Raw genomic sequence first — 16329 nt, 5'->3', positions numbered from 1 at the left:
ACAAATATTTTTTAAACCACAGAAAACCCTTTAAACTGTTTCATTATTTGGGTCAAATATACAATCATTTTCATCCACTTTAACATTTTGAATTATACACACCTATGTGCACATACCAGCCCACATTCCAAGTGAAAATGTGGAAAAAAGGGACTCACATGATCTTTTCTGCTTCTGTTGCTCCGTGCTCTGCAGGTTTATTGGCTTCCATACTGGTGGGCTCTGCTCTGGGACTTGTTCTCATTGTCTCTTTAATGTGCTGTTTATTAAGGCAAAAAAGGTAAGCAAAGGGCAAAAACCAAGACCACAGTTACACTTATGGAAGTCATATTCACATGCATTGCAGTTCAAAGTAAAGTATATATATTTATATAAAGTATTTTGGAGGGTTTCAAGAAAATTGTTAACCTTAACTGACTTTAACATCTGAGGTCAAAGTTTATAAAAAAAGAATCAGATGCTTTATAGGACTTTTGTCCTCATTAGTTGGGATTTTTTCGGGAATCTGCACTCACTTGTGCCGCTCTTAGTCACCCCTACACAGTGTGACATCGCATAAATTACGAGCCCATTTTGTATAATTGTGGTTTTCTATAAAACCTAGTTGTACCCTGGAGAATATTTTCTTGGGTTTGCATTACTGTGTGACTTGCAGAGGTTTTTTTTTGTTGTATATATTTGCGAATGCTTTGGAGAGCTTAACTTTGCGATCTGAGAAAAACTCGCTGTGGAAGAAAGTGCAGTAGTTACAGTAAGTCAAAGGGATTCTCGTCAAAAAGCTGTTCACAGTGACCAACATGAGACTGTGTTTTTATGTGTCTGTTTTAACATATGAACCAACAAGATGATGCACCTGCTAATCTTTTCAGGTTTTAGTGCGCGTGTCCATGGTGCTTTAGTTCATGTTATTGCATTAATAACTTCTCCATTCAGAGGGAAACAAACATATGGAGAGGATGAAAATAGAGCTTCATATGCTAAGTAAAACGCCAACAGCAACTGTTTAACTGTGGATCTCAAGGTAGAATTTAAGGTAGTTTGGAAAATTGCAAAATGCAAGACAAACAGGACAAACCTTCCCTCTTTATGGGGAAAATGAAAGAGAGAGTGGCTCACTGAAAAATAAAGCAGGCCTTTTTTCAAGGGCTCCAGAATTAAAACCTAACCGGCAGATTTCAAACAGATTTTTTGTTGGGGTTTAAATGATGAAAGACTTAAATCTCATACATACTATATTAAATACACGCACCAGGATGTGGAGAAATCACCCGTTTGAACAACTCCCTCTGCTTTCAGAGCTATATCTGAGGAAAAGGAATCTGTCTTGACATAAATATATGTAAATAATACACACTTCAGCGGTAACCTGTGCTTTGAAGCTTGCTCCTCATCAGCGCAGATCACTTCTTTTCATTTCTTAATGCTAATGATGCTCAATCTGCTTACATAGGTGTAAGGCTAAGTGGCAGACACATCACAGATGGGTTGGTGTCTCTCTCTGTGCATCAAGCAGAGCCAAATGTTCCTTCTGTCTTCAGTGTTCCTTCTCAACGTCTTTCTAGTACAACTTACGATGTTTTCTTCTTACCGAAAAATCATCTGCACCAATTCTCTGCTTTTACATGGCTAACCTCTTGAGTAAAAAGAAATGCATAAGTGGAAAATATGTTTGAACGAAGAATTATTGGGGGAAATGATAATCTTGCTCACATATCATAAAACTTTATAACAAACATTTTCTTTATGGAATAATAAACCTCCAGCTTTAATGAAAATACTTGATTTAAAAATGCAAGTTGCATGTTAAATACTGGATTAATGGTTACACTTTCATTCTTTAGAGCTGGTGCTCAGCAGGACAAAAACAAAGGTGTTGGGTACAACGTTGGAGAGAAAGACGAATATGGCTCAAGAGTATAACACATCTGGATCTGACTTCAAAGGAACTCGATGAAATTTCAACAAGACCACGAGACGGTTGTCCTTTTGCATCACTTATTCTGTATTTGTGAAATTGTCCTGAACATTTTGTGGAAGCATGAAAGATTTAAGTTGATCGCACGATAATGTTTGCATGCAACTCTTGGGTTTTGCAAGGCAGACCACGTTCTTTCTCAAGCCACAGTCTGGACTTTCTTTGCTGTGTTGTGGCAGGCAGAACACGGTAGGCCTCCGTGCTGGACATTTAAAAGGGTGTTTTTTTCGCTGTATGACTACTTCCTTTAAGTGAGAAGAACAGCTGTCCTCTGTAATCCCCCCTTTATTTTTCCAATGTGGTGCGGTGAGTTTCTCAAGGAGGGCTCCACACAGATGCTTTCATGCAAACACAGTTAGACCAGAGTTGAACTGGTGAAAATCTCAGGTCAAGCCCGACCATGGCACCCATTCCCTTGGGCTGTCCTGGCATGGAGGAAAGCCAAACCACAGTCCAAACAATAGGGGGACAGGAATCGACAGACATCCCTGATGGTAGCGTGGCCTGAGAGGGATGGGCTATACCACATTTCCACCAAGCCTGTACTTAGAGCTGCTCTATGGATTTTATAATAAAAGGGTGCTTAGCTTTGTACAAACAGAGAAACACACAGTCCCTTCCCTGTGAATAATGCTGAGAAAAAAAAAGGCTTTTGTGCTTTCTGGCTGCACGTGGGCTGACCCCTAACCCTGACCACCAGTCTGATCACAAGACTAACTCCCCGGCACTCCTGAGAGCCCTTCGCCTAGGCTGTAGTCTGTACAGTCAACCAGAGGACCATGCAAGGGGTGTTACATCAGCATCATCACCACAGCGTTTCCCTCAGACATTGTTTCCCCTCTATGGCCTGTATTATATTCATACATTTCTTGCAGATTATTTTAGATGTTACTGAGTTTATGTGCAGTGTACGGTACAATAGTTGCATGGCCTCATTGAACTCTTGATGATGATGACTCTTCACTGTTGTTGCCATAGTTTAAAACAATGTGCCACTACAAACTCTAGTTGTTTTGTAAATGTTACTTGTGCCATGGTGTTTTTCAGTTGTTACTTTGTGTATAGTGGGTGTACATATGTGCTGTCTCAGAATAAAAATGTTTGTATTTAAATGTCATTATCATTGCATTTCATGATCTTGGCAACAAACCCAAGTAATTTATACATGATGATCTAAACTGCATGATATGGTTTGGCTTAGTATGTTTTTTGTTGCGCTTTTCTCTTTGTGCTCTCTCTGTTCCACCTCCTATTTCTGTTCTCTTTGCAGAGCTTGTGTGTGGCAGGGGGCGTGGCTGGCTCCTCCTGTTGGCAGCAGAGGCACACCTGAATTCTATCAGCCTATTCCCTCCACTTTATAAACCCGGCCTTCACTCCTGCTTGCTGCCAGATTAGTCTATGCTCCATCTCTGCATGCAGTTCGTCTGTGTTATGCTGCTGAAGCTTTCTTCCTGCCAGCCAGTTCCCTGCCTCCTCTGCCTGCTTTTGTTCTGGATTTGGTTCGTAGAGTGACTAAAAGAACCTTCAGTTCCCACTCACCAGTGTGTATGTTTCTGCTTTGGGGTCCTAGTCTTGAAAGAACTTAACACTGCAGTCACATTTGCACCTACAAGACGAAACCTCGAACCTTTATAAAAACAATAAAATCTGTTACCGCCAGTTCTAACCGTTAAAAGCAAATAAATAAATAAATAAATAGATAAATAACCCAGTTTTGACACTTTGCACAGTTCATCTGCCCTTCCTGACCCCACAGACTCACACACATCGTTGGCAGTTGTTGAGCAGCACTGCCATCTAAAGGCTGGTTTGTTGAAGTACAATACGTTTTACTTCCGGGTCTTTTGTGCATTTCATTTGAGTTAATCGGGCTCGTTCGAAATGTGGGTATGATGAGAAAAAGCTGATCGTCATCTGTTGACTCAGCAGTATGACATTTTTACAGGCACTTTTCATTTTTGTTGAATATTTTGATTCGATTTGTCTGACAGTGTATTTTGTAAACAGAATGCATTTTACGTGTTGATGACGTGTAGCAGTCGTAGTAGAGAAAATAAATATATATTTGAAATGTTTAGCAAACACGTAGGCTTGCGATCGGATGTGGGGATTGTTCAAATAACTTATGTCTCAATGTGAAGCCCTGACTGAATATCTGCCTTTGCTTTCTTTCCTGTGTTTGACCACAGCCCATTTGACCTCTGTCCACTGCTGTAACTAGTATTAAACAAGGGGGCGTGTTGGCCAGTTAAAAAAACAAAAGAGAGAGACTTCCGGAAAGGCAGCCCACATGTACAGTCACTAATGGAGAGCAGATCTTTGGGACGGCGTCCAAGATGACGGATCAGAACGACGCCCCAGGTTTCTAGTTTTGATTGCTCGCTGTTGGAAAGAAAAAGCTGTAGGTGCTTTGTATGTGGTTTTCGTGATGTATCATCAGCCTGTGCTGAAGAACAGGCGCACTCTCCTGGAAAGAGCAGAGAAATTCATCTCTGATGTATATTTCACCGATTGCAATCTGAGAGGACGGTAAGGCTTCGTTCATACAGCTGCACTGACACTAGAACAAGTACTTGCTGGACACCAGTCTGCAGAATGCACTGAATTAGAGGTCAACACTGTTCTAGAACAGATAATCTTATCATAATCTGTTGCTTTTAAATCCACATGATGTTCACGTTCACCTGTCTGACCAAATGCCCTGTAGTTAAAGTGTGTGTACATTTATACTGCACACTGACCAGATCTGGTCAGAGCATAACAGACATGATTATTCTCTGCAGACTATATGGAGACTCTTGTGCACTGGAGTCCCTCTCCTCCTTTTTGTCTTCCAAACGGATCACATTCACAGAAGCTTCCAAACAGAACTTTGCACCTTATGAACTGGGTGATACCTTTGGACCGACGTAAGTAAATACAGTCAGATTTGATCACCCTTGGATCTGTTATACGCTCACATCTTGGCAATGACTCAAGCTAAATGCTTGTCAAAGGTGGTGGACATGCTGGTTTAAATTGACCCTGAAAATCCCTGAGTCCTGGAGAGGGAAAGAGGTTCATCTTCTGTGGGATAGTGATGGAGAAGCGATGGTTTGGAGAAATGAACAGCCAGTTCAGGTAATGTAACAGAAGTTTTGTTTACACAAATCGGAGTAAACATTAAAACCACTGACAGGTGAAGTGACTAACATTGATCATCTCGTTGCAATGTGATGTTCTGCTGGGAAACAGTGGGTCCTGACATTCTTGTGGATGTTCTTTCACACATAGCACCCATCTAAACATGTCTGCAGACCAAGTACACCCCCTCATGTGCAATGACATTCCCTGATGGCAGTGACCCTCCCACCAGGCCAGTGCACCCTGCCACACTGCACAAAAACTATTCAGAAGTGGTCCGACTTGACGACATGGAAAAGAGTTCCACACCTCCAAATTCCCCATATCTCATTTTGATTGAGCATCCATGTGATGTGCCAGTGTTGTTGGGGGGTGTATTTGGTCTCCAGTGTTTAGGTGTGTTGCACACCATCAAGTGGCCTCTGCATGAATGCTAGGAAAAGGTTTCCCTGCAGAACATCACATTGTAATGAGATGATCAATGTTATTCACATCAGCTGTCAATGGTTTTAATGTTGTGGCTGATTGGTGTTAGTCAGATTTTATTAAAGTGCCAAATTTCTATGCTAAACCCATAAGTACATTTCAGTAGGACATTTAATGTGTTTTTGTAGGGTCTGACTAAAGAAGGTGAAAAAACAAGTTACATCCTATCTGACTGTCTGAAAGATGAGGAGCCACACAGGTCAGTTAACTAAAATATCATCGCTGCTTCTCTTACCATCTTGGCTTGTTCAGTGTTCATAATTTCTTTTGTTCTCTAGTATCACCCTTTATGTGGAGATGGCCTGTAATGGAGTTTTTGGAGCTGGTCAAGGGTCCATGATTGCAGCCCCAGATCCAAACAGGAAGTTTTCTGTGCAGAAGGCCGAACTGGTGGTATTTAATCGGGATGTACAGGAGCTGCTGACTGATTTTGAGATGCTCATTGACATTGTGAAGGTACAGTCACACAAAACACTTTAGATGATATTGAATGAATAGTAAACATTAACTTTGGTGATTTCTTTTCCTTCGCAGGAACTTGGTGAGGGAGAACAACGAGGCTACCAGGCACTCTTCACTGTCAATGAGATGGTGAACCGCTGTGATCCATCTGATCCCAGCTCCTTTTCCAAAGCACGCAGTCTGGCTCGCAACTTCTTCAACCAGCGGAACGGAGAAAGCCAGCACACTATTCATGCCATGGGTCACTGTCACATAGACTCAGGTCTCAGTTTGATTTCTGTTGTTGAATGCAACTGAGAGTCAAACACAAAAAACGGTGTTGAATCCCTGGTCACGTATGCAGCTTTTTTGTATAATGAATAGTCAGATGGTTACTGATTTAGATCATAAATTGTCAATGTTTGACTACTTTATTTAGGCAGAATCTTTCTCTGGCTTCTTGAGTTTGCATTCTTTTGTTAAAGGGAAAAGGGGTTTCAAAGAAAAGCATATTTTTATTTGTACAGAAATTGTTTTTGTATCAGGACTGAATTGGAGATATCATCTATAGTCGCTAAATGGTACAAAAAGCATACTTTTAAGGTGGAAAACAAATAGAAAATGCACATAAATTCTTGCAACCTTACAATTTTTATAAAATATTAAGAAATATATTAATATTAAATAATATGTTATTATTTATGACTGTATATGCAGCTTGGCTGTGGCCCTATGAAGAGACCATTCGCAAATGTGGCCGAAGTTGGGTGACGGCGATCCGTTTGATGGAGAAGAACCCAGAGTTTGTTTTTACTTGCTCTCAGGTAACAAAGTTTTGTGTGAGTTGGTGAGGTTCTTCAGAATTTAGCAGCCATCTTCAGCTCTGGCTTTTTTTTCTATTCTGTTGTTTAGGCCCAGCAGTACCAGTGGGTAAAAAGCTGGTATCCAGGACTCTTCTCCCAGATTCAGCATTACGTCAAGAAAGGGCAATTCATCCCAGTTGGAGGAGTTTGGGTAGAAATGGTAAACCTAATATTGCAAATCAGTCACTTTTCATGTACACTATATAGACAACAGACCATTACACCAACAGGGACTGATATGGCATTCTGAATGCGTAGACAGCTTTGCAGCTACACTTTGGGCCTTCCCCAAACTGTTGCCATGAAGTTGGAAGCATAGCATTGTCCATAAGGTCTTGGTATGCTGAAGCATTAAGATTTCCCCTTCACTGGAAGTAAGGAACCGAGCCCAACCCCTGAAAAACAGCCCTATAAAGGGGTGTGTCTGGATACTTTTGTCTATATATTGTATCTTAAGAATTAAGTCGTATTATTGGGGCTGTCATTCAGCCATTTTTATGAGCATGATATCTTAAGTTCAGATGTGTTAATGATGCGTTTGCCTGTCAGGATGGTAACCTGCCCTCAGGCGAGTCCATGGTTCGTCAGTTCCTGGAAGGTCAGCGCTTCTTTAACCATGAGTTTGGGATCCATTGCAAGGAGGTAGACATTCACGAAAATGTGTGCATAACTTAAGTTGCTGTTTGTATGAAAGGTCTGGTACATTTGTGGCCACCATTACGTCACAAATGCATAATATAAGAATGTTTTCTCTGTTCTCTTCAGTTTTGGCTACCAGATACATTTGGATACACAGCCCAACTTCCTCAAATAATGCAGGGCTGTGGCATTTCCAGTTTCCTGACGCAAAAGCTCAGCTGGAACCTGGTCAACACCTTTCCGGTGAGTAAAATACTCAGGTGTAAGGTAAAAAAAATTTCCTGAAGAAAAATGTTTCAGTTTTGATTTCTCTTTCCTAAAGCACAACACATTTTTCTGGGAAGGTCTTGATGGCTCCACAGTGTTAACATACTTTCCACCTGGAGGTTCCTATGCAATGAAGTGCAAGGTTGAAGACGTGAGTTTGTATTATAGTACACACAACTTGGTGAATGTTGAGTCTGTGAGGAGTATATTTACAGTCCTTGCAAAGCTTATGTTTATCTGGTTTTCCTCTGCCCACAGCTGGTGAAAACTGTGAAAAATAATGAAGACAAAGGCAGAACCAATCACAGTGCAGTGTTGTTTGGTTTTGGAGATGGCGGCGGCGGACCCACACAGCTGATGCTGGACAGACTGCGCCGGGTTCGTGACACAGATGGACTTCCCAAGTCAGTTCCTGTCACACATTAACAATAACAATGGCAGAGCCCAAAATAAGGCATAGACACTTCACATAACAAAAGAATCATGAGTTATGAGTCATGAGTTTTTATATTGTCATTGTGGGATTTCTGTAATAACGTTTACAGTGGGGTGTGTCAGCACGTAGGCAGTGGACTCCAACCCTTTCAGGACATGACTGATGCGATTAGTGGTGTCTGTCATAGTCTGTGGGGTGTTGTTTTACAACACTGGTCAATGTGATCATGCTTTAGTCAGAGTGAAAAAAGAAAGGAGTAACCAGATACGTCATTGGTCACTTCCATCTCTAATTTTTGTATATCCCTCAGGGTCCATGTATCCAGTCCTGAAAAGTTTTTCTCACAGCTTCGGGCTGACTCAGCTCTGCTTTGTACTTGGTCCGGAGAGCTCTTCCTGGAGCTGCACAATGGCACCTACACCACACAGGCAAAGGTAGAAAAAAAATCTGAAGATACACAAGCATAGGTGCAGCAAGTAGGTATAATTACCAGTAACATCTCATTATAGAATCCCTCTCAGTGCCACAAAATAACCGTTAATTAAGGAAAAAGATCTTTTTTTGTGGAAATGAGATATATGTGTGATGTCTAAAACCAATCCAATTGAGAGATGGATAAAAAATGCTTCAAACAGGTGAAGTTTTAAGACAATTAAAAATGTTGGTACTGTCTGATGAGGTGCAGGTACTTTCAGGCTTTTCTTGTTTTTTCCAGATTAAACAGGGGAACCGTCAGTGTGAGGTGCTGCTTCATGACGTTGAGATAGCCAGCAGCTTGGCACTGTGTCGGGACAGAACTTTTCAGTATCCTGTGGAAACATTACAGAAGCTCTGGAGGTCCTGACATGCATATTATAAATCCATCCAATGAGGATGCATAATTACATTAAATTAAATCTCTATTGTTACAGTATGAAAATGGTTTCCCTATTCCCCCCCCCCCCCCCCCCCCCCCCCCCCCCCCCCAACAGGCTTCTTCTTTTAAACCAATTCCACGATGTGATTCCCGGCAGCTGCATTGAGATGGTTGTGGAGGATGCACTTGGATATTATGAAGGTAGAATTTTCAGAAGGTCTTTGCTTTAATCAGAGCGATACAAATGTGTTTTCTAAAACAAAAGGAACATTATACTGTGTTTAAGATATCCAGAGAGATGGTGCTACACTTCTGCGTGATGCCTGCGGAGCCTTGGTGTCAAAGGGCAACTCTGCTGCTGTGTTCAACTCCCTGCCATGGGAGCGCAATGAAGTCATCCAGATTCACGATGGTGCTGGTAAACCTGGTTTGGGTATGTTAAAAATAAATAAATATATTTTCAATATTCATGTTTTTGCTTTCTATACTACAACTGCATACTTTGCTATGTTTTGATCTGCAGCTCTGGTGAGAGTTCCCAGTGTTGGTTTGTCTCCTGTCAAAGATGTACAGCCTGTGACTCCAGTCTCTGTGACTGTGCAAGTATGTACAGTATAACTCATTTCCTCTTCCTTTCAGTGGTGATTAAATTTCCCTAAATCATCACGAAACACACAAGCCGAGGCTTCTGTCGGAGCATGAATTTTATTTTTCTGAATATACACATCATGATGTATGATGTTTGTAAACCTTCTCCTCCATTTGTTTCTATGTATTGTATGTCTATACTTCCGTCTGTGTTTGTGTTACACTCCCTTTGCACTAATTTAAAAATATAAGCTACTTACTTTAATTTAATTCGGCTAACTGAAACGCTGTGCAACATTACAGTCTGACGGCACTGTCCTCATGGAGAATGGGATTTTACAGACTGTCATAAACAAAGACGGCACTTTGGCATCGCTGTATTTGATCGATGCAAACAGGTACTGCAGGACCTCACGTGGCCACCTGTGTATTTTCTACTGCAACATTAATGTTATTGAATTGGCATGTTTCTCATCACTCTTTCTGTCGCAGAGAAGCCATCTCTGACAGCTGTCAGGGAAACCAGTTTACCATGTTTGATGATGTCCCTCTGTACTGGGATGCTTGGGATGTAATGGACTACCATCTGCAGACAAGGTGTCACTCATTACAGTCTTTTGCCACCTTAATACACGTCATATAATTGTTTTGTCATTAAATGAATATCATAAACCTAACAGCAGAAATAACTGTGTAGGAAACCAGTGGTGGAGGTGGTGCAGCCTGCTCATGTGGTGTCCTCCGGTGGGCTCCGAGGCATTGTCAGCTTCACCCTGAGGATCAGTGGTAACAGCACAATCACGCAGGAGATTGTCATGGACACCATGTGTCCTTACATCAGGTTCAGCACAAAGGTACTGAGTAACATTTGAGATATCAGAAGACACTCCAATCCAGCCATTGACAACTTCTTCGATACCCAAGAAATACACGTTGCTGCATCTATCAATTTCAGGTGGAGTGGGCGGAGTCTCACAAGTTCCTCAAGGTGGAATTCCCCGTGCGAGTGCACAGCCCCAACGCCACATATGAGATTCAGTTCGGCCATCTACAAAGACCCACACACAGGAACACTTCATGGGACTGGGCCAGATTTGAGGTACACAACACTTAGTGTACTATTGTGTCCCTGCATGCCTAAATTGTAGGACATCTAATGTCAGTGATGCAGTTATAGTAAAAGTTGAAAACTATTGAAATGTTTTTATTCATGGTGTCTTCCTTAGGTTTGGGGTCACAAATGGGCCGATTTGTCAGAGCACAACTTTGGAGTTGCGCTGCTGAATGACTGCAAATACGGCTATTCAGTCTACAAGAACACAATGACTCTGTCCCTGTGAGGCTCTCCTGCTGTTCATGTACAACAGTTCAGATACACTAAATAAATCCTTGCATCTAACAGTGGATATCTTTGTCTTAGACTGAGAGCATCAAAGGCCCCAGATGCCAATGCTGATATGGGGACTCATCATTTCACCTATGCAGTCATGCCACATTCAGGTAGGAGTTTGTTAGTTTTGTTCTCATTAAACCATAAAACTCTGCCCGGTGAGCTTATGTTTGTTATACTTTTTTGCACTGTAATACAGGATCCTTCCAAGATGCTGCCGTCATTCAGTGTGCATACAATCTCAACTTCCCTTTGAGGTCAATCCAGTGCAATCCCGACACCATGTCCTGGAGTGCATTTACCATCAGCAGTGCAGCAGTCATCCTTGAGACCATTAAACAGGTATTAAACATTTAGCTTAACCCAGCTTGACTTAATCCACTCAGCCCATTAATGGCTATTTACTCTATTTACCATAACAGGCCGAGGACAGGAAGGGGGCACTTATAGTTCGGCTCTACGAGTCACATGGCAGTAGCGTGAATGCAACTCTCTGCACCACCCTTCCAGTCAGGGAAGCCTGGCAGTGAGTGTTTCTTTTGTGTAACTGTCTGGCATGTTTTATGTTGTACTGTCTAAGAACGAAATTTGTTTTTTTTCCTTTTGTAGCTGCGATCTCTTGGAGAGACATGACCCCACCCAGCCGGTTCGCATTACGTCAGAAGGAATCCCCCTGAAATTCACTCCCTTCCAAATTTTGTCACTTCTCCTCATCTTGTGATACATATAGCATTTTACCAAATGTCACGGTACGGTACTCAATAATTTTGGTCCTCAGGGTAGAAGATATTGTAGTTAAATACTCAAAAATACAAAACAAAAACAAAATGTACCTGGTGCCGTTCTGACAGTTAAGAGAAATGAATGCATATGGTTGACATCTTTTCAAAGACACCTATTGTGATTACTTTGCATCAAATCAATAAACAGTCGTAGAACATTTGCAGCAACATGTTTTATTTTATAAAAAATATTTAATAGTATAAAAACATAAAAACAGTCCTATACAGTGGTTCCTCAATTTTGTTTTTATTTGCCATTCTGTCTGCTCAATCTCCTGCTCCGTCTCTGTGGACCTACAAAAGAATGACATTAAGGTTACAAAAACGCTTTCAGTTCTCTGCCAGTAGAGAAAAAAAAAGCTGTTCACACATTTCATCCATCCAGCCATCCATTTTCTATAGCGCTTATCTGTCAGGGTTGCGGGGGCGGGGAAGGGGGGTGGGCGTGAGCTGGAGCCTATCCCAGCTGGCTACAGGCAAGAGGCAGGGTTCACCCTGGACTGGTCGCGAGTCAATCACACAAAGACAGACAACCACTCACGCACACACTCACACCTTGGGGCAATGTAGAGCAGCCACTTAACCTAATGTGCATGTTTTTGGGATTATGGGAGGAAGCTGGCATACCTGGAGAAAACCCCACGCAGGCACAGGGAGAACATGCAAACTCCAGGTTTCAAACCTGGAACCCTCTTGCTGTGAGGCCACAGTGCTAACCACCACACACACACACACGTTTCATTATGACAGAATTTCATTCACCTGCGGCCGTCGGCTCGGCGCTGCTGCTCTTCCTCCTACGTGCAGCTGATCTCTTTTCTTGCTGAGGTGTTTTGACTTCCATCTTTCCTCTCTTTGATCCGGCCTCCTTCACACGTGCATCCTTTTCCTTCTTTGGTGTTTTGGTTACAGTTTCCTGCTTGTCAGCCTTTTTCTTTGTTGTGCTTGCAGTTCGAATCCTGGCCACCTAATCAAATCACACCGGTGTTGAGAGATAGGTCTGTAGAGTTCATTGATTGTCATGCAAAAAAAATGTGTTTATACCTTTTTCTTGTCTGTGTAATCATGGTCATCCTCTTTCTTTGCCCTCTTTTTCGCCTTGGGTGACTTTGAATCTGTTTGCGTGAGGTCAGTCAGTTTAGTCAGCTGGATTGGCTATTCTCAGATACATATTAGCTTTCAATTTCACATATTGAAACGTTTACCTACTTTTTGGTGCCATGGGGCCTGGATCTCCCTGAAATCAGAACAGTAGGCATTAGCGTCTGCGTTATATAAAATCCTGTCCACAAACATTAAAATACAGGATTTCCTTTGAGCTCACTTTGAACCACATAGTTCTGCCATTGTGGTCCCGAAGAGATTTCATCCCATCAACGTAATAACACTGCAGCCATGACTCAAAGGCAGTGTAGTCTGCCTTCTCAGGATCATAACCCTTTCCACCTAAAAAAAAACCAAAACAAAACAAAACAACATTGTCATTTCTCTGAAGCCTTTCACTAGAAATGAAAGCTAACACCATCTTTGAGGTTAGTTTCAAGACCAGACAGTAAACACATAACCCACCAAGGCTTACCACCTCCAGAGGCACTGTATGACACAGTCTGAGCAGGTCAACTGCCTCCTCTTTCACCCTCTTCTGTTTAATTCCGTGTGAGATCTTCTGCAAATAAAGAAATGCAGTGTTAGAAAATGCTAAGCAGTTAGGGTTTTGTGTCAAATGATCTGAAAACTCACCTTTGGCTCTATGATCTCATTAATCACAGGCTTCTCATTTTCACAAAAATCTTCTGACTTAAGGCCTTCCAGCACAGTCCTGGCAGGAATGAATGGTGGAATGTTCAACCTGAAGAAAAATGAGACTTAGGACTCATTCTTTTTGTAAACAATAAGGCTCTTTTGTTGTTTTTTATTTAGTCTGAATCACTGTGCCTTCACTGGAGGAAGCGATAAACCAAGAAGTGAAAGAAAGACACCATTCATTTCATATCAGAGGGAAACAGACCTTGTAACACATAAGAGCTGGTACTGTGTTTAGGCAATATTTTTAACTATGTAAAACATGCTGCCAGTCTTTTTCTGTAAGACCAAAGGCTCAGAGGAAAAGACCTTTTAAGTCCAACCTTGATTTAGGAATCATAATAAACAAGCACAAATTCCTTTGTGCTTTGACCACAAATCCAATCTGGATTCAAATTCCACACTTGTAGTTTTTGATTCTTTTGAAATTGTGTTAAGATATGCTATTAATCACGGTCTGTCAGTACCAGGATTTCTGCCCTCCGAGCATGCCTATGGTCTTGAACTTTTTCAGGGTACCCCAGATGCAAACCAGCCCTATGACAACAGCTAAAGAAATCGTTGTTTCTCGCTATAAATTAGTTAATATTGTAATAATGATAAGGGATACATGATCCAGCTTTCGCTCTCCCAGGGATGAATTCTGATACGGATCACATACCAGTTCTTTCCTTTCCCTCAACCTGACCGGTCTGTATACCTCACTGGCTGGAACTCACCGGGGTCACATTTTATGAAAGGTAACTTGAGGCCATGGACTGCTGTGTCACTGAAAACTGAGCCAGCAACCTGTTGTGTGACTTTAGCTTCTCACATGTGAAAACTTGATTTTTTTTTTTTCCTCAGTTTTATTTGATTGTACACTGAATATTTTGGCCTGTTGTTGATCGGAGCAAACAAGTTATCTGAAGATGACATTTTCAGCCTTGGGAAACTGTGACCAGCATTTTTTTTCTATTCCATTTTATAGACTAAGAAATCAGTTAAAAAATTAAAATTAATCCATAACTAAATAAATTACAGCCCAAACCACTTACAGTAAGGTCAGTATCAGTGTATTGCTGCGACACAACTGTATGATGTGTCATGAATTGTTCTGAAGGTTGTGTATCTGTATCACCTGAAAAGAATTTCAGCCCTCAGGTAGTTCCCGATGCCATTGAAGTACTTCTGATTGAGCAGAACTTCACAGATGGGCCTGTCAAAGGCGCGGTCGGACAGGTGCGACACTACGTTCTCCCTGCAAATGATTAACTGGTCAGTGCGACAAGGATGCACTGGCTGAGCAGGTGACACAAGCGTCACTCTCATCATCACTCACCTGAAGCTTTTGTACTCAGACATGATGCAAGGCCCTCTGCCAGGCTGCCACGTCCCACTGGGCTGCCAGCTACCAAACCTGCGTGTATCCACAAAGCTCAGCACTCTGCAGGGCTTCTCTTTAGTATAAAAACGCAGGTGAGCATGTTTGGGCACCTCATCCTCTGTGGTGAAGCGGAAATAACCCGACATCCCGAAGCGAAACACTATGTCCATGGGCTGGTCTGCCTGTCCGGCCTTCACTCTCTGTTTTCGATCATCACTCTTCATGGGCGTCAGTGTGAGCTTCACTTCCTTCCCTCTGGAAATGGCCGTGATGCAGTAGGCCTCACAGGTGAAGGACACATCAGGATTCTTGCTGACTTCAGATTTTCTGATCGGTCCAGTAAAAATCACTCCATTGCACATTCTGTTCACATAAAGGCTGGCAAGGTGGAGCTCTGGTCCCTCGGGCATTTTTGTTGGAACAAATGAAGCTGTCCTGCAACCGCAGAGAATAAAATGGCTGAGCAAACATGTCATAAAATAAGGAAATTTAACATCCAGGGCCATAGCTGCCTTTAGGGACATTAAGGATGAGAGTTTACATTAAACAATTAAACTTAAACATATTATTTGAACTCTTTCACTACTTTTAGGCCAACAAAATAAATTGAACTTTTTTCCCCTAGAAATCCATTCCTGAGACCCTGGAGATTGTTTTGTGACCTTAATGTTGGGAAATAAAGATTTAAACAGACTGTAACTTAAGAGCTGACTGATAAAATAAAAAACGCCAGAGATCTTGATTTATTGTTATCTTTAAAAAAAACAACTAAGTGGTGGGATGTTTGTTGGTCCTACAAACATGAAGCACCATTTCTCAGGCTCAGAGACAACAAAGCACGCACACCCACAGCGTCAACTCGTTCCCACACTGCACAAGTTCATGCTTAAATGGGTAAAGTGGACAAAACATTGCGTTTCTGCATTGCACGTCATACAGGTAAACATGGCACTGCCGGGCACACTACTGAGTACACTCTGGACTGATAAGGTAAAAGCTGACGTTTGTAACAAGTTGCAAAAGGTCATTACGGGGCAAATAAACTTACCCAAACCAAGAAATAGACCTCACCGCTGATAAACTAGTCACGCAGCAGTTTTACACTGCAAATACATAAGCTGCGGAGCTGCAGGTATAGCAGTATAGCGCTAACCTGGACGCTTTCACAACATGCGTGTTACTAAACAAGTTGTGTAACGCATATTTACGCATGCGCAAACGTCGCGAGATTTCCGGGTTCGCCATGCTCGTTACTTATAATTCGATGTATTTCGCATCTAAGCAGATGCTTTTCTCGAGTTCGCCAGCAATTCA

The 16329-nt window shown here is 41.9% G+C and overlaps 2 protein-coding genes across 3 annotated transcripts; one reads left to right on the top strand and one right to left on the bottom strand.

Annotated features, from left to right (window-relative positions):
- The first annotated feature begins 3388 nt into the window (after window positions 1-3388).
- man2c1 (mannosidase, alpha, class 2C, member 1) lies at window positions 3389-12010 on the top strand. Its single transcript, XM_046394278.1, has 27 exons — window positions 3389-3474; window positions 4165-4504; window positions 4759-4884; window positions 4972-5095; window positions 5713-5783; window positions 5863-6040; window positions 6119-6308; window positions 6743-6849; window positions 6938-7048; window positions 7438-7530; window positions 7654-7770; window positions 7850-7945; window positions 8053-8198; window positions 8541-8664; window positions 8946-9067; window positions 9202-9287; window positions 9373-9519; window positions 9610-9689; window positions 9978-10072; window positions 10167-10271; window positions 10372-10528; window positions 10630-10773; window positions 10901-11010; window positions 11095-11174; window positions 11264-11406; window positions 11487-11590; window positions 11674-12010. Exons 2-27 carry the CDS (start codon window positions 4404-4406, stop codon window positions 11783-11785), a joined length of 3069 nt encoding a protein of 1022 aa, XP_046250234.1. The 5' UTR covers window positions 3389-3474; window positions 4165-4403; the 3' UTR covers window positions 11786-12010.
- On the bottom strand, window positions 12005-16310 carry neil1 (nei-like DNA glycosylase 1). Of its 2 annotated transcripts, none has more exons than XM_046394280.1 (10): window positions 16064-16310; window positions 14971-15450; window positions 14770-14889; window positions 13587-13695; window positions 13416-13509; window positions 13171-13292; window positions 13056-13083; window positions 12891-12961; window positions 12609-12813; window positions 12005-12140 (listed from the first exon to the last, which is right to left on the bottom strand). In XM_046394280.1, the coding sequence occupies exons 2-10, from the start codon at window positions 15423-15425 to the stop codon at window positions 12094-12096; spliced, it is 1251 nt and encodes a 416-aa protein (XP_046250236.1). In that variant the 5' UTR covers window positions 15426-15450; window positions 16064-16310; the 3' UTR covers window positions 12005-12093. The 2 variants fall into 2 exon arrangements, with proteins under 2 accessions (XP_046250236.1, XP_046250235.1); XM_046394279.1 differs by having other exon boundaries at window positions 13416-13512; window positions 16064-16306.
- Window positions 16311-16329: the final 19 nt, after the last annotated feature.

The sequence above is a fragment of the Scatophagus argus genome, chromosome 7 (assembly GCF_020382885.2).
Source record: "Scatophagus argus isolate fScaArg1 chromosome 7, fScaArg1.pri, whole genome shotgun sequence".
Lineage (NCBI taxonomy): Eukaryota > Metazoa > Chordata > Actinopteri > Scatophagidae > Scatophagus > Scatophagus argus.
The sequence above is the reverse complement of the archived record's forward strand: the minus strand, read 5'-3'. Positions and strand labels throughout refer to the sequence as shown.